Source organism: Eptatretus burgeri, chromosome 11, assembly GCF_056783735.1.
Source record: "Eptatretus burgeri isolate ZD-2024b chromosome 11, Ebu_testis_v1, whole genome shotgun sequence".
Classification (NCBI taxonomy): Eukaryota; Metazoa; Chordata; class Myxini; order Myxiniformes; family Myxinidae; genus Eptatretus; species Eptatretus burgeri.
The window spans coordinates 21,639,149-21,664,578 of NC_140971.1; the positions used below are offsets into that span (position 1 = coordinate 21,639,149).

General features: G+C 43.3%; 1 protein-coding gene across 3 annotated transcripts in view; it reads left to right on the forward strand.

The window, feature by feature from the left end:
* The window catches only part of LOC147016642 (ankyrin repeat domain-containing protein 13C-like), a 41,758-nt gene that overhangs the window by 15,137 nt on the left and 1,191 nt on the right, over nucleotides 1–25,430 (forward strand). The window contains exons 3-12 of one of the 3 annotated variants that reach the window (XM_085845501.1): nucleotides 2,212–2,316; nucleotides 4,316–4,401; nucleotides 8,019–8,064; nucleotides 8,277–8,343; nucleotides 12,722–12,866; nucleotides 14,287–14,418; nucleotides 17,659–17,814; nucleotides 18,506–18,585; nucleotides 19,597–19,695; nucleotides 22,332–22,432. In XM_085845501.1, coding sequence (XP_085701627.1) covers nucleotides 2,212–2,316; nucleotides 4,316–4,401; nucleotides 8,019–8,064; nucleotides 8,277–8,343; nucleotides 12,722–12,866; nucleotides 14,287–14,418; nucleotides 17,659–17,814; nucleotides 18,506–18,585; nucleotides 19,597–19,695; nucleotides 22,332–22,432 — 1,017 coding nt within the window. Of the gene's footprint in view, nucleotides 1–2,211; nucleotides 2,317–4,315; nucleotides 4,402–8,018; nucleotides 8,065–8,276; nucleotides 8,344–12,721; nucleotides 12,867–14,286; nucleotides 14,419–17,658; nucleotides 17,815–18,505; nucleotides 18,586–19,596; nucleotides 19,696–22,331; nucleotides 22,433–25,430 lie in introns of those variants that run through there. The other 2 variants (XM_085845502.1, XM_085845503.1) reach the window with 2 other exon arrangements.

The window sequence follows — 25,430 nt, forward strand, 5'->3', positions numbered from 1 at the left end:
GTCCGATAAGTAGACATTGCTTAAGTATCTCGCCCTTGTACATTGACTGCATATTCGGTTTTAACTCTGCTCTTTGTGTACTCCCCTCCCCGATTATTGTTCATAAATAAATCCTCTTGTTAAATGCACCAGCTCGTTGCTGTCGTTTCTTTCATTGGTTTAGCACGGTGTGTATTGGGAATTAGGGGGGGGGGGCTTGTTGCTGTAATTGTTCATTTGGACCGACGGATCTTGGTAATCCCCGCTCGGTTTACACCCGGATCGGGCTCGGGAAACGGCCCGTTCCGCCCAAGGTCCGTCGAGGGTGTGGTTTTCCCCGGTAGTTAGACGACGTGGGTACTTAGGTATATTGAAATTAGGCAATTAACCCTACCCCACGCCGTCAAAATATTGGAGTCCACGGTCCGCTAAGGGACCCGTGACCTTTGGAGTTATCCAATGGTTACGACCTTCAATTCCGGGTACTCTGTGGAGACGACCTACTGCTCCACCTAGCGGTCGCTCCTCGCCACCGACACCCGGCCCACAACAGTATAACATGACGTTTAAAAAAAACTATGTGGAGGAGTTGGTTAGGTGACAAGAACAAGCCGATTCGATTTTGGTTAAGGTCCGAATCCAGGTGTGTGACAAGGACAAACGGTCCAGATGCAGATCTGGCCTATCAATGCGATACAAAGCGTATACTGTTCAGCCTGGTGGAGGTATGTGCTCCACTGAGTGCCTGTTCTGGTATTACATCTGTTCTCACATTATCGTGGGGTTGGCTGGGGAAAGGTTTTAGCCCAAGTTTTTTCCGAGCCGGCTAATCAGTCGTGATGTTTGACTGAAGGTGATTTGGACAGGAATTTGGAATTTGTTCAGGATGGTGGAGAGAGCTCGCTTACTCTTCATGAAAGACACTGTGGAATCTTTTATTGTCCACATGTCCACCAACTAATGCTAACAGATGGGATATTCAGCTTAATACTTTTGAGGGGCAGCACAACCTTGTGATACAATGTACAAGTGAATTTAATTAAATGCTTGGATTTATTTATTCGGTGTTGGAAGTGAGCTCGTGGAAAAATAAGGGAGGGGAGAGGGGGCGGGTTTTTCCGAGCCATGATCTAAGAGGCTTGTTGCCATAGCAACAGTTACCTAGCACTGTGAACAGCTGCGTCAGTCCATTGAGACCTTTGGGGAGTAAGAACTCCTCAATTCATGGTGATTCAATCTAATTTTATTTGATGCTCTGGTAGTATTGCATTCCTTTAAGGATGTCAGGATGACGGCAGAGAGGTATGCACACTCATCTCTAAGCTGTCTAGCCTGGGTTAGAATCCTGACCTAGATATAAACTGTCATCCCAGTGTTTCACAAGCAGGGTGATTCATCAATGTGTGCGCTGTGCCTGGGATGAATGTTGAACTGGGAATCCCATCTGCCGGAATTAGTTGGTGGACGTTAAACATCCCACAGTGCCCTCCGCGAAGAATAGGTGAGCTATCACTGTCACGATGTCTAGATTCCAAATTGCTCCCTTAACCTCCATCCAACGACAGGCCTGGCCAGCCGGTTCCTGAAAAACTTGGGCCACAACCTTCCTCTGGCCAACCTCACAAGAGCATGGGAATAATTGTGGCCGTTAAATAAGAAAAGAAGACGAAGAAGTAGTATTGCATTCCTTTTACCGATTGGTGCAGATGATACATGGAGCAGGGGTATCCCTTTTAGATGACGATGTTCGGATCCAGCCAGTAATTAGTCAATGGATTCTTCATTATTCATCAGTATGGACAACCCTGTGTGACTTCAAAGCAAATCACTGTGGCATGAGAGATGTCTACAGGTGGTTGAATGCTGTACTTTCCACCTGACTATATAATACTTATAGCCCATATTTTTAACATTGCTGTTTTATTTTGATTTAACCAGAGTGTTTTCGCAGACTTTCCAAAGTTCTTGCTCACCTCATCGGGCCATCATTAAGCCAAAATAAGAAGGTGAGGGCCACGGCCCTTAAAGGTGTTCTGCCATGTTTACACAGGGCACACCACAAGAAGCTATGACACAGTCGAGACCATATAACTAATTACCAACTTTGCTGATGATAAAAGGCAACAGCTACGATGGATGCCAGGTCAAGAGAATCTGAGCTCGTGGTGTGCAGTTTATTCAGATACTCTTGAGAGGTTTGTGCACTCACTCAAACATGGTTTTTCTTTCCAGACTGCATCAGGCTTCTCCTGGCCCACAATGCCAGTGTAAAATCTCGAAATCTGCAGGGTTGGAGTCCTTTGGCTGAAGCTATCAGCTATGGTGACCGACAAATTGGTAAGCTGGCATTACATCGCATACCTTCTTCATGTACTCTCGCAGGATTTGGAGAATTCTCACAAAAAACTACTTTGGGGATTGTGTTGTGCATATCCTTAACTTTTTCGAGAAATTATTTTTTCAAATAATTCACATCGGTGAAAGGAGGAAATTCATATTCAATCCATATTCACATACCGTTACAAAATCCATGGGAAGGAGGAAATTCCTCCTGACGGAATTCCCCACGTCTTCGGAAATGTCTCGTCTGTACATCCATGTGTACGAGACGTGTGTGGTCACCTCCACTATGAACCTTGGATCCTGTTAAAAAGAAACAACAAGCAAATCCTCTTTGAGACTTCTGACAATTTTCTATCGGCATAATACTCCCATAAACAATTGGTGAACTGCAATTTTTAAGGGGTTTTGAGAGTGAAACCAATGCACTGCAACTCTGGATCGTTGTTAACATAACTGCAATTGGGATAGGAAGTTTAATGTCCCATCCTAAGGACAGGCGAGCATGTTATGTTTGTGCAGTACCGAAACAAAATAACATCATATCCCATTGCTGTTGTCTGCAGTTATGGAATATTTGGAATCCCATGGTGGGGGGAGAGGGCGGTAGAGATTTCTACTTGGTTGCCTTGTTAGCTGAAGAGAGTAATGCTACGTCAAAAGATGGCATTCCCGGTACCCAGGGTGCTCCGATGTCTTACAAGATTACCAGCTCTGTTTGACTGAAGTAAAGTACGGTGTTGTCTGAAATCTTGTCTACATCTGTATGCATGACTTGTTGTGGGGCAGCTCTTCCAAAAACCTGAGAACCTGTTAAAAAAAAATACTCGTGCTCTTCTTAGAGAACTGTTTGCTCCAAAAATCTGATTTTTTTTTAATCCAAATATTATTTTCATTAACATATAGAGTGTGGAAGGAAACCTGCTACAATTTAATGGAAAACTCAAGAAAGGATGGCAAATACAAACATTGAAAAACATTGTCTTGTCAAGTCAATAAATGTAAAGGAATAATTATTTACGTTATTTATAGTTGGATATTTCTGGGATCTTTTTTTATTGACATCATTTTCAACCTGTTCTTTGAGATAGTGCTTAACATATGTATGCAGAAAATATATAAATATACCGTATATTGTTATGGATCCGAGGTTCGAGGCATGCCACGAGGAGAAGCACTCGGGGCCCCTCCAGAACGCCCGGTCCTGAGGCTGCCGGGCACAGATAACTCCGTACGCCGACGGGTTGCTAAGCAGCTACGAATGCCGATTGGTGTTGCCAATCCTGGCAGGGTTACACTGATCGGCGTGCTACCTTACCTGTGTGCGGCCATACCAAGGGGGTCTCGTGCCCTTGTTTGTGAACATCTCAATGAAACGTCGATGTAAATGTCGCGATGTTTTTCGGTGAAAGCTACTCAAGGTTTCTGGGTTGTACACAGTACGTACTGTATTCGGTAATCACACTGACTCTAACCTGACGATTCCCCAAAAAATTGCCGATATTGTGTGTGTGTGTGTGTGTGTGTGTGTGTGTGTGTGTGTGTGTGTGTGTGTGTGTGTGTGTGTGTGTGTGTGTGTGTGTGTGTGTGTGTGTGTCTGTGTGTGTCGTTGATTGGTATCCACATATGCGAGTTTCAGCATGTGGAATGGAGTCCTCCCAGGGTGGGCTCAAAGCATCCACCTTCATTTCAGTAAGGGGTCACGATTCATGGACCAAGCAGTGAAGATTTCTGTTCTCAAAGTTTTGTGCCGAGGGCTCTCTTCACGATCGTCGCTGAGCCCCGGAGAGCTTTCAACTGTCGTACATTTGGAATAATATTTCCAGGGATGGTTTTGATCATATTTAAATGATTTCTGATTTCCAAAAGAGGAATGCAGTTACCTGCGAGGAAAACAAAAATGTCGCTGTTAACCGGCCACTTTTGAACGAGACTCAACAAATGATTCTCTGAACCAGAAATGTACAAATTATCTCTTCCTTTTCTTTAACTGTAGTTGCATCGTTGGTGCGGAAATACAAGCACCAGGCTAAAGCGAATGGAAGCAAGCGACGGCCATCGCTCCTGAAGGCCCTGCAAGAGGTATGTGCACATCTCAACTTGCTATCTATTGGATGAGTCCGCAGTATTAAATAAGATCTGTATTTTCAAAATTATTGCGGATTTTTCACATGGTTAAGAAAATTGTGAACTTCAACAAAAGTGTCTCTCAACATACTAATATTATCCTGATGGACATTGCCAGACAGTGGACAAATAACCACGGTGTATAGGATTTGAATCAAAACCTATCGCTTTCACTCACCGTATTGTTCTCTGAATTAATCTCGCAAACGTTATCTTTCAGCTCACGTAATGGTTTGTTTAAAATTCAACCTCTTTGTGAAGTTGCCCAATAACCTGAGTGTGTTACCACTTGTACATACCTTCCGGTGTTAAAATTTGAAGACCTCACCAATTGGTATAGGTGCCCGGTGGGTAAGCCTTGGGTCCAACACTTCAATCACCGAGTCGTCTTCACCCGGGGTCGAGAATGTATATGTATGTGTATACATTATCTGTACCATGCAAGTTAGCGCACAGATTTCAGTGGGTTGTCACCATAATGGGCAAATAGCACTCAAGCATTTCTTCTTCCCACCTGCGGCTCTCTGCAGCATCAAAGACATTTCCAGCCCAACGTCATGTCACTACCAGAGTCAGAGAGGAGCAAGGTCAATCCTCGAATGCCTTTCTACTTACTGTGCATCATCAGCATGGCATGACCACTTCTCCTCCACAGGCCTGGCAGGACGTCTCCTTTGAGACTTTGTTTAAACATTCACTTTTTTGCTTTTATGGAGCCACAAAAATCACGTGCATGTGACCATTGACATCAAAACTGTCAAGGTGCTTGCATCCAATGATGCTGAGTGGTCACAAACTTTGTCATTTAAAAAACAAACGTGCTGTATTTTAAAGGTCAGTGTGATCAACTTCACTTGAATTGATCTTTTGAAACGATTAACATGAACATCTTGACGATGCCAATCACTGCCTTGAGAAGTAACTCGTGATATGAACATAATTTTCAGAATAGGAAAAATATTCCACGTGAGTAGATGTCACAGTGATATGTTACAAGCTATCTTTTTATTCTGTCCCTATCGATCTCAAAATCTGACAGCGGTAGTGCTCTTGCCTTTTGAGATGTCCAGCCTGGGTTCCATTCCTGACCTGACTACCAACTGTCGGATTGGTCCTTTGCAGGCATGTTGCATCGTAAACTGTGCCATCCCTTGGATGGATGTTAAGCCAGGTATCCCGTCTGCTCGTGAATTGTTGGCAGATATTTTTTTTAAATCCCACGTTCTCTTCCGATGAAGAGTAGGCGAGTTATCACCCATGCCCGCAACAAATCCCAAACACTCAGCATAATCCTTGCCATGGAATTGCATCGGTGTGAAATGACATTCTGTAAACAGAGTATGAACATAAGGAGGGGATCGATCTCATCAAAGTTGCAGACCTAATTATAAATGACAAGAACTTCAGAAAATGATTATACAACTGCAGTAAATGTATGTAGTTTATCAAAGTTCTGATTTTTGTGTCAGTGGTCCTGTTTTCAAGTAAGTGGTCTTGTGACATTTTGTCCCATGACTGTGTGGCATCACGTTAGAATAGCACTGTGGCCTCTGTTCTTTCACCAACAAATCAGTTATGGCATAAAAAAAAATCAGTCCATCTTCTACCATCTCCTCTCTGGTCTCGCCCCCCTCTCCCCCCTGCTCTGTCTGAGATATGACCCTCCCCCATATTTCTACAGGGTGCTCAAGGTTCATCAGAAACCTCCTTCTGGTAAAACTACCAAAATCACAAATCACTGCTCACCTTCACTCTTTCATTCCTCGTTTTCCCACCTTTTGGAATAAACTCCCACACTCTCTTCAATCCCATTCTTCCCTCCAGGTCTTCAAAACAGCTGTTCACCACCACCTCTTATCATCCCCCATCCAAATCCTCGATCTTTTCTACCCCCGTCAATCCACCTCAAAGCCACCTCCTTCAAATTCTCTGCTTTCCTTCCTGAAAGTCCCTGTAATGTCCATCTTGTACACCCCATGTTCCCCGTCCCATCCCTCTCCCTTCCACAGATCTCCTCATGTCTCTGTTTCCCACTGTTTTGTCCTTCCCTCTCCCACCCCTCTCGTCTCATGGCCCCCCCTTGATGTGCATTGTGTGTTAGCTCTCACACGAGCCTCGACAAGGTATACAAAAAAGCAAAAAAAATAATAATAATAATAACAATAATAGGCAGCACAGATCTTAAATGAACAAGTGCAGCTTTATTTATTCGAACCAGTCTCAAACAAAAAATCCAACAAAATTTCAAAGTACGAATTGTAATTTCAACAAGAATGTAAAGCCAGATGCAGTTTTCCTTTTATATTGGCCTCGTTTTTGTCTCGCTCAATTTCCAGGCTGCAATGTGGACTCGCCGCATTGATATGTACATTTTAAAATCAATAGGAAAAAAAAAAGTTTTTCAAAATGATGCGTTGTATTCTTTTCACCTGTTTGTAAAATTAGAAATCCACAAATATCAGAAATGCTTAAAACTTAGACAGATTCTTCATAATATGTCTCATAATCTCGCTCAAACGATGAGAATGCTCCAGGCTTTGTGAAAATTATGCTCGTTCTTTATCCACACCTAATGTGCTGCACCTACACATTTGATTCCTCTTCCGAGCATGTTCAAATGACATTTAAGTAAGTGCAGTAGAGGCTTGCCATAACGAATGGATCCATTCGGTGAACTCGTCATCAAGTTAAAAATTGATGATACCAGGACTCTTTCCTTTCCCACCCCCACATCATCATCATCATCATGTACCATACCCTATGCATTCAAAACGACATTCAAACCAAGGCGAGACAGCTTCGAGGCGAGTGTGTCTGCGTACCTCTCGACCATCCTGCCAACCCTCTACTACCATATTTGTAATAATAAAAAAGCCCCTGTCGTATCGGCTACGTGAGATCATTGTTGGCATTTCAAAAAAAAAACAAATGAAATTTTTAACTTGTATGGTTTAAACTGCAGTTCCTGTTTATAAGACAAAGAAAATGAGAATTAGGGAAAGAAAGAGGCAGAAATAATAGAATATAAGTTTCCATGGAAGGCACTCCAATGTGGCACAATTGTTGCTACTCTATGGTTATTTGTCCATGCTCTATCCTTTGTAAATGCTGTGTGTTAAGTAAGGAGGCAGCACGTACCATTTTTGAAGTCTTTGGTATGACTTGGCCAGGATTCAAACCACCAACCTCCCAGACTCAGAGAAGATACTTTAACCATTACACCACTGAGTCTTGGTCAGTAAGATCAGGAGAGTCTTGCTATAACGAACAGATCCATTTGGTGGACTCATCGCTCTAACTATTATGCCACCACGTCTGGTCGGCATTTTAAAACGACAAACTCAAATCGAAGCAAAAGTCACTTTCTGGATCGGTTGCTTGCGTTTATGGTTTAATGTTTGTGGGGTGCAAGATTTAAAACATCTTTCCATTTCCAAACCTGAAATCATTGTCTTTGAGGAGGTTTTCATTTTGAATCCCCACTTGGTTAGTTAATGTCACGTTTGAGGGATTTTATTTTTTTTTCAATTCTGCATTGGATAATATAAGTACATCTCTTTATGCATTTTCAGTTGGGAAACTTCTACTTGGAAGTGCAATGGGACTTCAAGAGTTGGGGTAGGCTTCATCTCCGTCACGTCGTGCGTGTGCTGGGGGTCTCCGATTCATTACTTTTGAACAGAATTGGCGATAAGCAAGGGAGGGGAAGGTTTAAGAAAATGTTTGGCTGTCGTGTTCATTTTACTTCTTCATATGCAACGGCTTGGCTATTCCTGCCTGACTCCGACCTTTTGCTCCCAACTCCGTTTCTACACTCACGCTCACGCTAGTGCCACTTGTTTCCCGGATGCTGCCATCTGACACGTGCAAGATCTATAAACATGGTCACAGCATCAGGTACGAGGGTTTGTGGAAACAAAGGTGAAAAAGCAAAGATTAATTCAATAAATTATGACTTCATTTATGTAATTAAATTTGGGGACCCTTGGGAGTCTGCTGAGTTAATGCAACCAACATCAGTGGTTACACATGGATACTAATTATTGACGATTATAATGATTGTACTGTACAGTCTTTTGCCAAGATGAAATCTTTTTAGAGTTATATAGGTAGTCGGTGCTGAGGCTGATAAATTCTGACGATATGTAGGTGTGTAGAAAATTGTGGCAAGAGTATAACCTTTTGGCAAAGAAGGTATGAGAGTTGTCTGAATATTACTTGGGTGTCTCTAACCATTAAAACGAGCTACGATGAAGTACGTGGGATGTTAAAAAAAAAAAGTTCTCGGAACGACATCCAACAGTCCATGAAATGCCAACGATTCTATTTTCAAGATAAAAGTATATAACTAACGAGTACAGCACTCTGTGGAGCGCATACCTCTGCTTGGCTGAACATTTTACTTTTTGTATTCCACTGATACACTCGATCTGCATCCAGACCTTAACCACAATCAAATCAGCTTGTTCTTGTCACCGATCCAACTCGTCCACAAAGTTTTCTCATAATCCCTCCATAACTTTTTGAGATATCCTGCTCACAAACAGACAAACAGGGGTGAATACATAACCTCCATCCACCTTCGGTGGTAGAGGTAATTAATAAGGATTTTTTTTTTTAACCTCGTACTCCAATTATACTAATCAATTGAAAACTTCACATCGTCAGTGTGCCATGGACAATTGTATCCAGTTCTGATTTATTTTTGCCCCTCGTATAAAATTTTGTTCTCCATTGTGTCATCCATCATGTAAATGCACATATATATATATATATATATATATATATATATATATATATATATATATATATATATATATATATATCCATTATATCGGTACGAGGCATTGTTTATAACCCTTCAAAGAAAAACACATGTGGGTCTCAAACCAATTTTCCATGGAACCTTCATTTCTGAATAATAGTGAATAACCCATTTGAACAGACGGGTTAATTCCCACAGAATTACAGATGGGATGATTTGTTTAATGCCCACTCCGATTGGGAGCGGTGCTGGATGATACACATTTACACAGAGAGAATTGGGGGTGCTCTTGCCATCCTGAACCCCTGGAGGCTTTTCTTTTTTTCTTTTTCTTTTTTTTGTTACTGCTTAAAACCTCCCCAGACACACCCTGACCAGTTTTCATCTCATTCCATCTAGCGGTTCATGAATGTATAGAAATCAGACAAACAGTTATCAAGTGCAGCTTGTGCTGCTCGTTGCATCATTTTCTGGGTGCGTGCGTGGCTGTGCCAGTGATGAAGTGTACTCAATTACCAGTACACCGGTACTCATTTTGCCAACCTTGGAAGGATGACAAGCTGAATCAACCCCACCTGGTGTTAATTCAACAGCAGACAGGGGCTAAAACTCGAGACCCTAAGATCTTAAGCCAACACCAGGCTTCATCAGACAAAAAACAATCACAAACAAACTGGAGTTCAGTGAACACATTATCCCACGCCCATGCTGTCTTGAGAAACAAGGACATGGGCAGGATCGACAATCGGCAAATTTGATTGGTCGTGATCATGTAAAATGCCGTAATATTTTGTCTGAGTACTGTTAAATAGAGGTTTTGAAAGTGCTAAGAAGGTGATTTGTGTTATACAGTTTTCAAGTATACTAGCCGAAACCCCGTCACAGCCGGATTCCGTTCCATGAGCCCAATATGACAACCAGTGGCGGCTCTTGTAAGAGCCGGATCCCAGTCGATGTACTTCATGGCCTTACCTTATGAGGCCGACAAAACGTCCTTGTGCACGACATTTTTGGTGTACACTACTCCTTGTGAAGAAGTCCCCTGATTTGTGCACGTGTCTACTTTGACGTACAAACACCGTGTCAAAACTTCTCAGGTCACAGAACCGAGAAAAACGTGACGCGACCGCTTGGAGGAGCACAGAATTGGTCCTTCAGTATTAATATAGAGATAATTCAATTGAAATAAAATAGATTTTAAAGGTCACAGAAAAAAAATATATATATATATATATATTCTAGAAGTTTACCGCCTTTGATGCAGCTTCTTTTACACCACCGTATTTAACACAGGACATTCTTTCTTCGTACCTGTTGTTTGTGTCCTTTATGACTTCCTTAACAACAGTAAGTTTCCTGTTTGGAATGATTTCCAATTTTGTTTCAATGCCAGACAGGCAGAAAAATAAAGTTTTTATTTTTTTTTTTTATTCTCACTTCTCTCTGCGCATGAGTGATTGGGACTTATTCAGAGTGAAAGTACACTTAACCCGCACTGAACTGGGTGATTTTGATCTTTCCCTGACTGGGGTGGAGGTGGGGGGGGGAGTTGGTAGCACCCCCCCCTCCCCTCACATCTCAGCTGTCAATGGTCCGATGAACTTGAAAATTTGCACATGCACAGACCATCACGTGATGAACACAATAGTAAAAAAAAAAAAAGTTTTCATAATTTGTTAATTTGTTTAATTTTGCCTGATTCGTTAGGCAATATGCTAGTTTTATGCATTTTGCCCAGAATCCTTCAATTCTTGACATTGTAAACATAACATTGCATGAAAAGTGTACAATATCAAAGAATTATGTTTGTCAAGTTGAAAATCAAAATGTTAACTTGTTATATTTTGGGTGAATGCTGCAATTTGCATAAGTTATTAATATGCAAATGATGTCTATTCATTAATTTGACATTTCTGAACATGTAACAAGTAAAATAAAATGAAAATATCATAGAGATAAAGAAACAGAGAAAAAGTCATGAGAGGAGAATTCAAAAAATCCCTCGCGGTTAAGAAAAAATATTGAGGGGGGGGGACCTCCCAGGCACCTCCGCTCACCCCCGCCTACCCCTCCCCCTCCCCCAGTGCAGTCAGAGTTAAACTGCAGGTTTATTTTTTGATTCATGTTCCGATTTGGGTTGAAAATATGACATTCAAATGAAATTAAGTTGTTCCTCAATCATAAACGAAATAAACTGACATTTGTAGACAGGACAGACAGACAGACAGACAGACAGACAAAAGTGAACCAATTTCTTAACCCTGCTTTTCACTTCGCTTGTGCAGGACAACAAACAAGTAATTACAAGGAATTTTTATGCACAGGAGGAGGCTATTTGGCCCATCATGCCTGCACCACACCAATACCAGGTTTAATCAGTCCGTCAATACCCCCTTCCCTTCGTGCGCAGCCTTTTGGCTGCTACACTGGTACTCATTTTGCCAACCTCGGAAGGATGACAGGCCGAGTCAACCCCCTGGTGTTAATTCATCAGCCAACGGGGCTTGAACTCACGACACTACTATCCCAAGCCGCCACCCTAACCGCTAAGCCAACAACAGGTTTGGGACACTTCTTCAACAAACACACATAAACGGACACTTCTTCATTCTATAGTAGGATATGTTGTTGTGGGGTTTGCGGAGCTGTTGGTTGTGATTGCCGTGAAGAATGTAGTTTTTTTTTTTTTCTTACAACTTTTTAATAGATAATACAGATGACAATGTGTGTTTTGTAATCCCCTTATTACCTCCGCCACCGAAGGTGGAAGGAGATTGTTTTCACCCCTGTCTGTTTGTTCATCTTTTTGTTTGTCTGTTTGCATGCAGGATTATCTCAAAAAGTTGTAGATGGATTTGCATGAAATTTTGTGGACAGGTTCGTGTGTGTGACGCCGACGAACTGATCAAATTTTGGTGAAGATCCGGATCCGACTACTGTAATTTTAAAAGAGATTCTTCACCATTGAGAGATGGGGCCAAAAACGATAAACAGCACGATATCTCAAATAGTTGCTGATGGATTTGGATGAAACTTGGTGGACACATTGGGTGTGTGACAAGGAAGAACTGCTTCAATCCTGGTGAAGGTCCGAATCCAGATCCAGATCCGAGAATTTTTTAATTTCTAAAGTGATTCTTCACCTTTGAGAGATGGGGCCCAAAAACGATGGACAGTATAGTATGATATCTAAAAATTTATTGGGCCTGATAGGTTCTGCTGGATCAGGCATTGCATAGCGGAGGTATGCGTTCTACGGAGTGCCCTTCTCGTTACAGTATATGTGATGTTTACAGTATAAAGCAAGAATGGTATCAACAAGTACTTTGTAATAATGTGCTCATCATGAATTTTGGCATGACACATTCATAGACTTTTCTGGAAGGATAGGTATTGGAATAAGGGTGTTACTCCATATATTGTTTTCAGAGTTGTCTTGCAGCTGCAGGAATAGCAAGTGCTTCTTTCTTTGTGGTATTCAATCTAACAAGTGGTACTTTTTTTGACCAGGCTGGACACGACGTTGATGGACTTTAGTGATACGCGTTGGCAGCGCGGAGACCTCACAGTGCTGTTTCATGGTGGCACAGTGCACGGGGAAGCCTTCTCGGTGCTTGACAATGAGAACCGTGTCTTCCAACGAGTGCAGTACATGGTATGGTGGATAAGATTTAAATTACTCCTTTGTGTACATTTGAAAACTAAGTGAGGAAATCAAAGAGCTGGATGACAAATACTCAACAGTGAAAAGGTTCTTAACCCTTTTGTTTAAGGGTGTGGGTTCATGGACAAGTGAGCTGATGGTGGGTAAAACGGACCATGCTGACATTGGAGCAATGGGCCAACACATGGACCCAACAAAGAGATGAAGAGATAGCAGGAGGAAAGAGAAAACAGGAAAATATAGCATCCTGTAAATGGACTGGAAGGGTTAATGAGGATGGAACAGTTCACGGCCAAGGTTGGAAAATGACCTGAAATGGTGGTGTGTTGCCAACTTCAAGCCCTGAAGGGAAGAGTGGGATTGAATCGACTGAGGAAAGAGGTTCCATAAGTGAGAGAAGAGAGGAACAAAAGAGTGGAGGTGAGCAGTGAGTCTTACTTTGTGAGTTTCGCAAGGAGGAGATTGCTCGATGAACTCGCGTGACCTGAAGGGACTGGGAATGGATGGAGGGGAACAAGACAAGTAAAGGTGGTAGAAACCAGAGAGGCCACCAAACTGTTTTCGACTTCAGAGTAGTAGGCCTTGTGCTTCTGCTTCACTGTTGGAGATGCTAATTATGTTGAGAGCTTTGGATTCCACACAATCCAGGAGAGACAGGTGTGAAACAGGGACTCCAGTTCATAGGGAAGAGCAGTTCCCAATTGAACGATGGACAAAAGCTGTTTCGGCTTTGAGGAGCTCAGATTTACTAAGAAAGGATTTGGCATAACTTATTCTATGTTACTCTTAACGGAATGTCTCCAGTGAGTCCAATAGGAGCACACTTGTCTTGAGCTGCCTTCTCTGGGATCGATTAATTATTGAACCAACTAATATAAAGGGAGCGTTGGTTGTGGGGTGGAGGGGTGAGGAGAGGGGGGGGGAGATAAGAAGAAAGCAGGAGTGGGTATGGGAGAAAGCACGAGGAGACGATGGACAGCATTGCATCAAAAAAACATGGAGTCCTTCGATTGGCATTGAACTGGGGACACATGTGCTTTGCATTGATTGTTCATCAGTCTTGATGATGCTGCAGTATTCTTTGACAACGAGTAGACAAGTCATTTCCGGCACCTTGGCTAATTTCCATGTTCCTCCCCGAGCTAGTTTGACGAAGTTCAATCCCAGATTTGGAGCTTTAGCACCCTACCACCCAACACGGACCAATAGTCCATGGAATAGCCTGAAACATAGCTGGGATAAGTAACAATCAGTGAACAACGTTTCAAATAAATCTCATCAATTGAAGTTAATCAGGCAAACTGCTGGATGAAAATGCTTCTGTTAAAATGATGAACATCTTATTTTCCGACTGCTGTTTTTTTTTATCCTTTTGGCTGAGTGCTTACGACGGTGTGCGTGTATTCAAAAGGACCCAACAGGAGATGTCGTGAAGGAAGTTGATACACTCATGAGCAGAGACATCGTTTCTGTTACTCTTTCCACAAAATCCGTCCACTTCTCTCGCTCACAGACAGGCTGGCTCTTCCGTGAGGGGCGCACGGTGAGTAAGATTTGGTGGCGGCCATCAAATCTGTGCTATGCCCCAAGGATATCCAAGTTGGTTTGCCAACGGAGTTTGTGTCTTAGCTTTACTAGAAAGTCAAACGTTCATATGATGCCACCTATTTGCCATGTCAAGCTCAGCATTTTATTCCAAGAGTGTACTTTATCTCCTTCAAAAAAGTATAAAAAATCACATAGCAGAGTTTTTATACAAAATCATATGCACCTATCATATCTTTATTTTGTAAATATGGTGTATGATGAACTCAATTTAAACTAGATATCCGCGATCACAAAGCGACCTCAGAAGGATGACAGGCAAAGTCAACCCCACCTGGTATTAATTCAATAGCGAGGGGGATTTGAACTCAGGATCCTTGGATCCCAAGCCCACCACCATATAACCATTAAGCCAACACCAGGCAGAGGTGTTGGCTTAATGGTTAGGGTGTTGTTGTTGGCTTATTCCCATCATTGATGCAAAATTTCATTCCAAAAGTTCCTGCCGACTCCAAGATACAGATCCTTGGACATTGGGAGTGCAGGAAGAGGAAAAAAAAACAAATCTAAATGGTGATTTAGTACTTTGAGGGGTCTAAGAAACTCTGTAGTACCATTAAAATTGGGGGCTCTAATGGTAGAAACAAACCCTACAACAGCAATAAGCCTCCCTCTATCCTATAGGAAATGCCTATTTCCTTGCTTAACTACAAAATATGAAATTAATGTTTGCTCCTGTTACCAAACGTCAGTTAATCTTGAAACTTTCTACTCAAGCACAGAAACATTTCTAACCCTGCAAAACTGCTGAAATCACTTCTGCTGTGTCTTAAGTTAAACCTCCAAATGTTAACCCTCCAGTCTTAAAGCACATTTATCGTGGGTCTGCAAATGATGACATTGTAATTTGCTCTGTGCATGCCATAGCGACTGGCAAATTTCCAATTTTGCCTTCACGGAGCCAATTGCAAACCTTTTGGCTGCTCTGTTGCGGTGCATTGTGACCATTCTCATTGATCCATCCATCTGCTCATGTGCTATTGATCTTAGCTGCTGGTTGGTTGCATCATCACTGACTTGCAGTTGTGCTACTTTTTTATTTTTGTATGCAGTCCAGGCTTGTGGAAGAGCTAGAACGCTGGATGGATCAGGATGCAACAGGACAAAAGGAACAGTACAGAGAAGAGGGAGGGTGTGGAGACACTAATAGCTGAATTGAAGGACAAATTTAGAGGGAGACTTGTCAAACAATGGGTGTGGGGAGAAATGAGTGGTTTGGCGAGACTATTTAGGGTGGACAAGATGGATGCAGAAGGAAACTTCTAGGAAAGAAAAAATGGAAATTTTGAAGGAGGATGGCCTTAGTGTGGGATGGGGGATTAACGATGGTAGAAAGGATTATGGTTTTGGATTTGGGATGATCTGAGATGGTGGTGAACGGCTGCCTTGACGACATGGATGGAAGAACGGGATTGAAGAGGATGTGGAAGTCGATTCAACAGGTGGGGAAAAAAAGAGGAACGAATGAGTGGAGGTGAGCAATGGACCTCGATTTTGGGAGTTTCATGACAACCCGCCAAATGGGTTACTGGCAGTCTGTGTGCACCATGCAAAAACCTTAGGGGGAGGGGATGAGCATCAAAGGTGATGGCATCATAACAAGTGATATTGTTGTGGGGCCGGGCGTCGGCTGCGAGCTCGACCGCTGGATGGAGCAGCAGGGTCGACTCTACCGAACACCCGGAATTTAGATCGTACCTTTCCGGACAACTCCGAAAGGTACGGGTCTCTCACAGGACTGTGGATCGTCAAGAAATCCACCACGTGGTGCAGGGTTATTTGCCAATCTTCAAAATACCTAGAAGACCAGGTGGCGATCTAACGAGGATTCACACCCTCGACGGCGCTCGTACGGAACGAGCCGCTAGCGTGCTTGAACCGTGTGCGACCCGAGCGGATGATCACTGAGATCCGTTGGTCCAAACGTCCCCTTACGGCGGCAACAACAGCCTTGCTAATTCTCCAACACACGTCACGCTAAGCCAATGGAGGAAAAACAGCAGTGAACTGATACATTTAACAAATGTATTTATTTATAATGGGGCAGGGGGGGGGGCACGCAAGAAGGCAGAGTTAACCGAATAAAGAAGGAAAGCAATTTATGTACAAGCACTTCTGCAGTTTTACTTAATAGACTGGCACCACAAACACACACACACACACACGCACACCCAAGAACCGGTGGCCACAGCCTTTATTGAGGCCTCCAGCTCGGAGGGAAAGGCGAGCTGAAAACCAGGGCCTGCCTCGGACCTGTCCACCTCGTGTGGTCTTTGAGCTGGTGGGGTGGCGGGACTCAGACCTCTCGCATGTGAGGCGAACATGACAACCACTCGTGTCGGGCGAACGCGATCTCCACTCGTGTCACCCGTTTCTCTCTCGTGGTTCACCGACAGAGACACGGCGCACAACCCTTGCGGTTCTTGTGGAGGAAGGATCTCTCGTAGAGGAGGAGGAGAACGATCTCGGCCCGAACGCGCCACGCCCTTATTCACCTTGTCCGGGTGGGGGGGGGCGCCTTCACCCCCCACTCCCTCACTGAACGGTTTTGGCGCACAGAATCGCTCATCACCCTGTCATTGGCCAAAACGAGCGGCAAGTCCATCGATTGGCCTGGGGACTTGGTGACGTCACGCCTTGCTCACCGTCGTAGGGTCTGATTGGCCGAGCGACGGCCACCTCACTCATAGCAAGCTGATTGGTCGAGGGCCGCCGCGAGGCTCCTCCTTGAACTCCACCCACGTACGTGCTGACGCGCATGCAGACAATGGCGTCGGTGTCAGGAAGCGAGGTGAAGGTGAGGGTGATGCTGGCGTTGGTGTAGTTTTGAGGATTTAAAAATAAAAGAAAACCCTGACTATCAAAGTAACTCACAGCGCATGTACATTTAATTACCCATTAGACACGGGACGGGGACCCTAACTAAAAACACATACTTACCGATATAACTGTTCTATAGGACCTGTATGTTTGTGTGCTCATGGCTTCCAGATTCGCAACAATATTAGGTGGTATACCTGGTGTTGGCTTAATGATTTGGGGGTGTGGGCTTGGGATCCTAGGATCCTGAGTCCCAAATCCCACCTGGCTGTCAAATTAATACCAGGTGGGGTTTCCATGTTGGATAGCAGATCTCAAAAAAAATCCTCATCCCCCCCCCCCCCACTTTTGTCTGAAGGAGAATGTTGGAGGATTTGAGGCTGAATTGTACACTGTAGCAGGTGTCTGCCTCATCTCACGAAAACGCAGGGAACACTTGAGTGAGGAGGATGTAGTGCGGAACAAAGCTCTCCTGGAAAATCTGCGTCGGGGTGGATCTCACAGGACACCTCAGGTTTGAAGTTTTGCAAGTCATTTTTTTTCTTGTGACTACCTTAAAGCTTATTATGATGACTTCAAGTACAAATGCATAATATAAGCTTGAAACTGGGTAAAATATAGGATGATCTTCATACTTGGCATGCATAGTAGAGTGGGGACGTGCAGGTAGTAGATGACGAAGTCGATAACTGAGAAGAAAAAGCTAAGAAAAGGTAGTTTTATGCAATTGCAATAATGATCTCAAAGTCGATGTACAAACTCTTGTATCTATATCTGAAATAGTTGAGTTTTTCTGTCCGTAACTCTTTATTCCAAAGAGTTTCTGCCGTTGTAGAATAAATCAAACAGTGATGTTGGGAAGGCAATAATCCATTTAATTGAAACAGAAATTTAGTGTCTGGGATCCGGATCCAAACCGAGATCTTCATCAAAATCTAATCAATTCGTCTTTGTCAAGCACCCAACCTGTCCACCAAATTTTGTCAACAACTTTGTGAAATATCCTGTTCACAGACAGACAGACAGACAGACAGAGGTTAGAACATTACCTCCGTCCACCAATTATTTAAAAGCAATGCACAGGTGTATGTTATGATTTGATTCGCCATAACTTTTCCTTTTGATAGATTGGTACAGTACATTCTTTATTGGTGAGAACTGTTTTTTTTTTTCAGTCTTCTTTCCCAAAAACTCTTTATCTGCAGGTTGGATCCAGATCTTCATTACCTCGTCCACCAACATCCCCTGTGTCCTGGCACGATTACATCTCTGCAGAACCTGGGCGGTGAGATGATGCTTGTGTGTGATGAGTCGGTCTCTTTCTTCCTGCCCGGTTTTGTGTGATTAGTCACCGTCGGTATTCCTACCCAGTTGTGTGTAATTACTAACTCTCTGTCTTCCTATCCACAATGCCAAAAATTATTTTCTTCGCAAGGAAAGTTTTCTTGAAAGAAGAAAACCATGAGAAAAGTTTTCTTCTGGCCAGAATAACTTTTTCATGGTATTATTTATATTTCAAGAAAAGTTTCTTTTTTTTTTTAGAAAATATTTCCTTATGAAGAAAATTATTTTTTGCAGCGCAGCTGTTCCACACTTTTTCCATGCCACCACCTCCCACTCTGCCCTCTTCTTTTGCAGACTTCAACCCCCCTGTCCCTCTTCTTTTTCAGGCTTTAACCTTCCCTTTTTCCCCCCTTTCAGGCTTCTACATCCCCCTCTGTCTTCCTGTTTGTCGGTCAAGCACATCATCCCCCTTTGCCCTTCCTGACCAGGCTCTCCTTCTCCTTCCACCATCCTCTTTTCGGCTTCCAATGTCCCCTCTGCCTCCTCACTTTTTTCAGGCTTTCACTTTCCCCTCTGCCTCCCTCCACAAATTCATGAGTTTGTCTAATCATGTTCTCTCCTCTCCGCTCCTTAAAAATGGCAAACTATCACCATCTCACGTTATCTCCAGTTCCTATTCCTGAAGGTTTTTTTTTTTTTTTTTTTCTATTATCTACTTGGCCCAATTCCTTGTCCTATCTTTATTTTCCTAATTATACTTCCTATGTGCTTGTTCCCTCCCCCATTTCTCTGTCTTCCCTTGTATGCCATCCCCTTTGTCCCATTACCCTGTCAATATCACCCCTTTGTCATTCAATTCTGCCCTGAGTCTCAATCTCTATAAAAGAAAGTACAAATAAAAATAATTATTCTTGGATTCTAATAAAATCTTTATTAAATTGATCGACATGCAAAATAAAATTTCTGACCTCATTAAGCCTTCTTCTGTGTTTTGTTTTAATCCATCTTCCAGCCCACCTTCTCTTGGCCGTCGTACGCTATGCAAAGAAAGCCGGAAGTATTTTCGTGCAACTATGGCAATGAGCCTGAACTTTCCCCTGAACCTGCTCAAGTAAGTGCCATCCATTGCCTTTTCAACTCGTCGTTCTTCATCTTTCTCACTCCTTCCTCCATTCTCTCTCTCCACAATTCAACATCTCTCCCAAGCTCAGCATATCTCCAAGCTGCCTTCCTTATGTGGATATCATCTTGAGGTTCTCACGCAGAGTCTTGTCCTTTTCATGCAACAGATAATTTCCAGCCTCTCGAAGCATTTAACACATTTGTATGCAGTGTACTCGAACGCAGCTCTTCACCGTGGGTTGGGGCTTCTGTGTTCTCTGCACTCCTGCACTGTTCAGGACTGATTGTTTTTATAAACTTTGGCAAATTTATTGTTCATTGCCTCTTTAAGGTTAGTGGTCCACGTCGAGACCATGTGGAGATTTGTTCTGTATGAGTTCATCAATTAACCCACATCTTGTTCGCAACGCCAAGTCCATGCTTTCTTCCTTCCATCTCCGTCTACATATTATATGTATGTCCCTTGGGATTGGATGGACAAAGGATGGTAACTTCCTGTTTATGTCACCATCCTGTTCAATCCCATTAATGTCCATCATCTTTTTGTCTGTTTCTTCAATCTCTTGTCATTCATTGAGCCTTTTGCTGAACCTCAGTATCCAAGAAACAAAATAAACACCTAACTCAAACCACATACACCAGTTTGTGTTTTGATCAATGAGTTATAATATATCACCAAACATTTTGGGCGGACAGGGTGGCCTTGAGGTATGCACAGTCACCTCGAAGCTGTCTAACCTGGGTTTGAATCCTGACCCAGCTATAAACTGTCATCCTGATGTTTCACAGGCAGAGTGATTCATCAATGTGTGTGTGCCGTCCCTCGGATGGACATTAAACTGGATGTCCCATCTGCCATCATTTGTTGGTGGATGTTAAATATCCCATGGTGTCCTTTGTGGAGAGTAGTTGAGTGATTGCTGGCACCATGAACAAATTAAAAATTCCTGCCTGAACCAGCAGAGGGTGTTGCATCAGTGGAACAGCCATGCCATCAGCCAATGATGCTGTTCTGCAGTCTTGTGCTGCATTCGAGTGAAGAAGTAGACCAAACATTTTCACTGAATTATTTTTAATAATTATTATATCAAAAAATAACGCAAGTCATGGTGAAATTTGAAATAATACAATATGTGCTTATAAGGTGGTGATATCACGAGTCTGCGTCGCCATTTTTCACAGCATCTGGCCAATCGTTGGAATACTGATGTGTGGGATAGGAGGATGATATTCTTCAATGAATCCTCATCTCCACTTGCAAATTTGCCAGTGCGCATCGGTTGGTACTGAGGGGTTTCAAACAAACAGGGGGACACATGCTGGCAAGTCAGTACAGGGTGAAAACTTCACCGTGCCAGAATTTGTCTGTCTGAATCCGAGTTTTAAAAAAAAACGTTGTAACAGATGTAGATTCACCAAAGACGTTGAGAGGCTGTTCCAATCCTCGATCACTCTTCGGCTGAAGAAACAGCTTCTGAGAGGTAGTCTACATCTGGGTTTGAATACCTTCATGGGATGACCATGGAGTTGGGCGTTGCACTTGTGAATAAGTGGTGGGAAGTGATATGGTCCAATCCTTGCGTAATCCGGAAAAGCTGGATCGTGTCATCTTGTGTACATCCGTATTTTTTTTTTGATGTACCATAGTCTTGACAGAGCGTTGGTGCTATCGAAGCAGTTTCTTGGCAAGGTTTGTACTGGGTGGTTTGCCATTGCCTTCCCAGCATTGTTTGTCCGTACTCTATCCTTTTAAAATGCTGAGCATCAAGCATGGAAGCAGCACGTACCATTTTTGAAGTCGTTGGTATGACTCAGCTGGAGTTTGAACCACCAACCTCCAAGACTCAGAGTGGATGATCTAACCATTACACCACCAAGTCTGGTTACATCTATAGTATGCAGTTGATATGTGAAGGTTATGAAAATTAGAAAGAACATTTTTTTTTTGCACTGCTGCATTATGTATTCCAGACACCATCCTTAGTTCACAGACATGTTCAACAATTGTGGATGATTCTCAGAATTATTGTCACGTCGTCACCTCTGTCACCTAAGGTGGACAGAGGTTATGCTTTCACCCCTGTCTGTGTGTCTGCCTATCTGTCTGTCCGTCTGTGAACAGGATATCTCAAAAAGTTGTGGACGGATTCAGACTAAATGTGGTGGACAGGTTTGGTGTGTGACAAGGACGAAACAATTACATTTGGGGGAAGATCCGGATATGAGAATTGTTTAATTTTTTTAAGTGGTTCTTCAGCATTGAGAGATAAGGCCCAAAAACATGTACTGTGCAGCACGATATCTCAAAAAGTTGTGGACGGATTTGAAGGAAACTTGGTGGATGAATTGGGTAGACGACGAGAACAAGCCAATTTGATTATGGAGGTCCAGATACAGATCCGGTCTATCAGTGGGATACAAAACATAAACTGTTCAGCCTGATGGAAGTATGTACTCTACCAAGTGCCGTTCTAGATTTTCTTGTGATACAAGGTGTGGTTAAATCACATTAAGGGTTCTGTCTTAATGGTGTTTTTTTTTCTTGTATTTTGACCACTATTTCTGGTCAACTATGATCATCATGTTGTTACCATGTTAAATTGTTGCTTTCCTGTTGTTGTACAGATTGCTCAATGTGTTGGAAGTTGTTGCACCATTTAAGCAGTTCCACAAACTTCGAGACTTCGTGCAACTTCAACTTCCTCCTGGATTTCCTGTTAAACTCGGTAAATAACTATGCTCCTGACTAACCATGACCCGAGGGCAAGCAGGATGGCCTGGAGGTACACACACTCGCCTCTAAGCTGCCAAGCCTAGATTCAAATCTCCACCCACCTATAAACTGTCAACCTCGTGTTTCACAGGTCGGTTGATTCATCAATGTGTGCGCCGTCCCATCCCTCAAATGGACATGAAATAGGCGTCCTGTCTGCTGGCATTAGTTTGTGGGCGTTAAAGATCCCACAGTGTCCTTTGGGAAGAGTTGGCGAGCATTCGCCAACACCGTAAACAAATGACAAATTCCTGCCATAATCAGCAGGGAGCATCGCATCAATAGTGCTCTCATGCCCCCAGCCAATGATGTAACCCAGCCACATTGTGCTTCACACGAAAGAGATAGAGAGAGAACGACATGATGACCCCTTAAGCCCTGCTCTTTTCTCCCTCTCCTCAATGATTCCCACCAAACATGCTTCGTATGTCAGCAAGATGTCCGACAATTCACACCACACTGTGAGGCAACTGATACCACAGTGATGCACAGTTTCTGTGAGGCTCTGAGTTACATTTTCATCCCATTTCTCCTGTTTACTGCTTATGAAGTACTGTGAAGCATCTGCTTATGAAGCTTATGAAGGATCAGCCTGCTCACCAGATTCTCTCAGCGAGGGAGTCACGTGAGTGGAGGAGGCCAATGGGCCGACCACGTGCCTCGTGGTTGCAGCAGGTTGACCGGCATCTCAAGGAGATGGGGATGGGCCAGGCATCCGCCTGGGGGATGGCCAGACGGAGGCCCCTGGAGTACCGGTGGAAAGTGGACGCAGCGACGCGCTGTTCTGGCACATGCTCCCACACCTGACCTCACCTGAAGTACTGTGAACAAGTTATTCCTGATATATCGCTGTTCTCTGGCTGCAATTGAATTCTTCATTGATTTTGAAAACATTGTCTCATACCCATGATGCCAGGCCAAAATTAGTTGAGAAAGCAGATACCCAAAAGCTCTTCCTCCACCGAAGGGCTAATGCCGGAAACGTCAGTTTTACTTTGCTTCCCACGGTGGTTCGCATGCCTTTGTCAACTTTCAAAACATATCGTTCAAACTGTCTACTGATGCAAATCAACAATAGCCATGACAAAGTTTACTAATCTTTTGTTGTACACATGGTTTTGAAGGAAACGATGAGCTGGCCGCCCCGTCTACTTGCACTTGTTGATGTGAAATATGACAAGAAAAATGGGTTTGATTTGCAAGTCTTTGATCAAACAGAAAAGCATTTGTTTAGCATAAGCACACGGCAAATTTGGAGCATTAGGCTCTGAAGATCCCATTAAGAAGTCATAAAAGAAAAAAAATTGGAAAGAACATACTTATTGGCAATCATGATTCACACGCATGCCAGCCGTCCATGAGCACCCATTCCTCCCCTTTACATGTGCACTTAACGTTGTCTTACTGTATTGAACACATTTTTAATTCCCTTTTTATTCTTTCATCTGCAGCACATGGCTGCGGGGTAGCGTCATTGACTAAGGGTGTGTCTGTGCCGCAGCCTTCTGCTGGTTGGGGCAGGAATTTGGAATTTGGCCATGGTGCCGGCTATAGCTCGCCTACTCTTGGTGAAGGACTCCATGGGATCTTTAATGGCCACCAACTCATGTTGGCAGATGGGACACCCATTTAACATCCATCCAAGGGACGGCACACACATTGATGAATCACCCTGCCTGTGAAACACCGGGATGACGGTTTATAGCTGGGCCGAGGTTTATAGCTTATAGGCGAGTGTGCATTCCTCAGGGCTATCTTGCAGCCCTAATTTGCCCTTTTTGTAGACATTGTTTATTTAGAAGACCTGGTTATTAGTCCCCTACCGGTTTCATTGGGGGGAACTAAAGGTTTGCTCTCCGTCTGTCCGTCCGTCCATCCTACCTATGGTCTTTCAGACTTTTTTTTCCCCCATGCCCTTCAATTTATTCAACTGAAACTTCGTACATGGCTTTATAATAAGTTGCACAACATGTTCGAGTTTCAGGGCGTTTCATCAATTTTTCAGTCATGCCCTTTATAAACTTAGGAAATATCACATATTACACGTGGGTCAGTGTTCAGCTGCCCTGACTCCAACCAACTGCTTTAAACCCATTGGCTGGCCAGCTGGCCTGACTTCACCCCAATAAAATCATGCGCCGCCATTCCATGAAGCAGCACACATTGGCAGGCCTCAGGCCTGAGGCTTGAGTGTTAGTCCAGAATCCAGTGCAATTGGAATGCTACCAAATATATAACCACGATGTATTATTTATGCGCATAAGCCGCACACATGATTTTGCTTTATACGATTGTACATCGGGTTATTTTTAATATGAGATCGGCAAACTTGAGAAACAAATGAAACAGTGGGTTTGAAAGGTTCTTCTTCTTCATTTTGGTTCCGGTATCGGCTTGAGCATGCGTTAAAGCAAACTAATTTTTATCTCCGGTTTATTATCCTTGTCAGCTTTATTGGTTTCTAGTCTACAAAAGATATCAGTAAATGAAAATTGCTTTTCCATTTATTTTGCCGAATAGACCGGTGGGGTATAGGGTTTCTTCTTCTTCAATGGCACCGGTAGGGGGGAGGAGAGAGGAGATTGGGACCATACTCTGTGCGGAGCGTTGGTGTTGCTTAAGCAGTCTCCTTGGCTATTGGGCACAATCCTGGACGGATCGCCACTCTGACACAGGATACCAGCATGCTGGCACTCATTTTGCCGACCTCGGAAGGATGACAGGCCGAGTTCACCCCACCTGGTATTAATTCAACAGCCAAGTGGGATTTGAACTCAGGATCCTCGGATCCAAAGCCCACCACCCGAACCATTAAGCCAACACCAGGCACACCGGTAGGGGATGTATTAGAAAGCAATTCTCGCTCTTGTTTTCCCTGTATGACGAATAATTTGAATGTTACTTTTTCATTTCAGTTTTATCCTGAGAACAGTTCTTTCTTACTTTTTCTT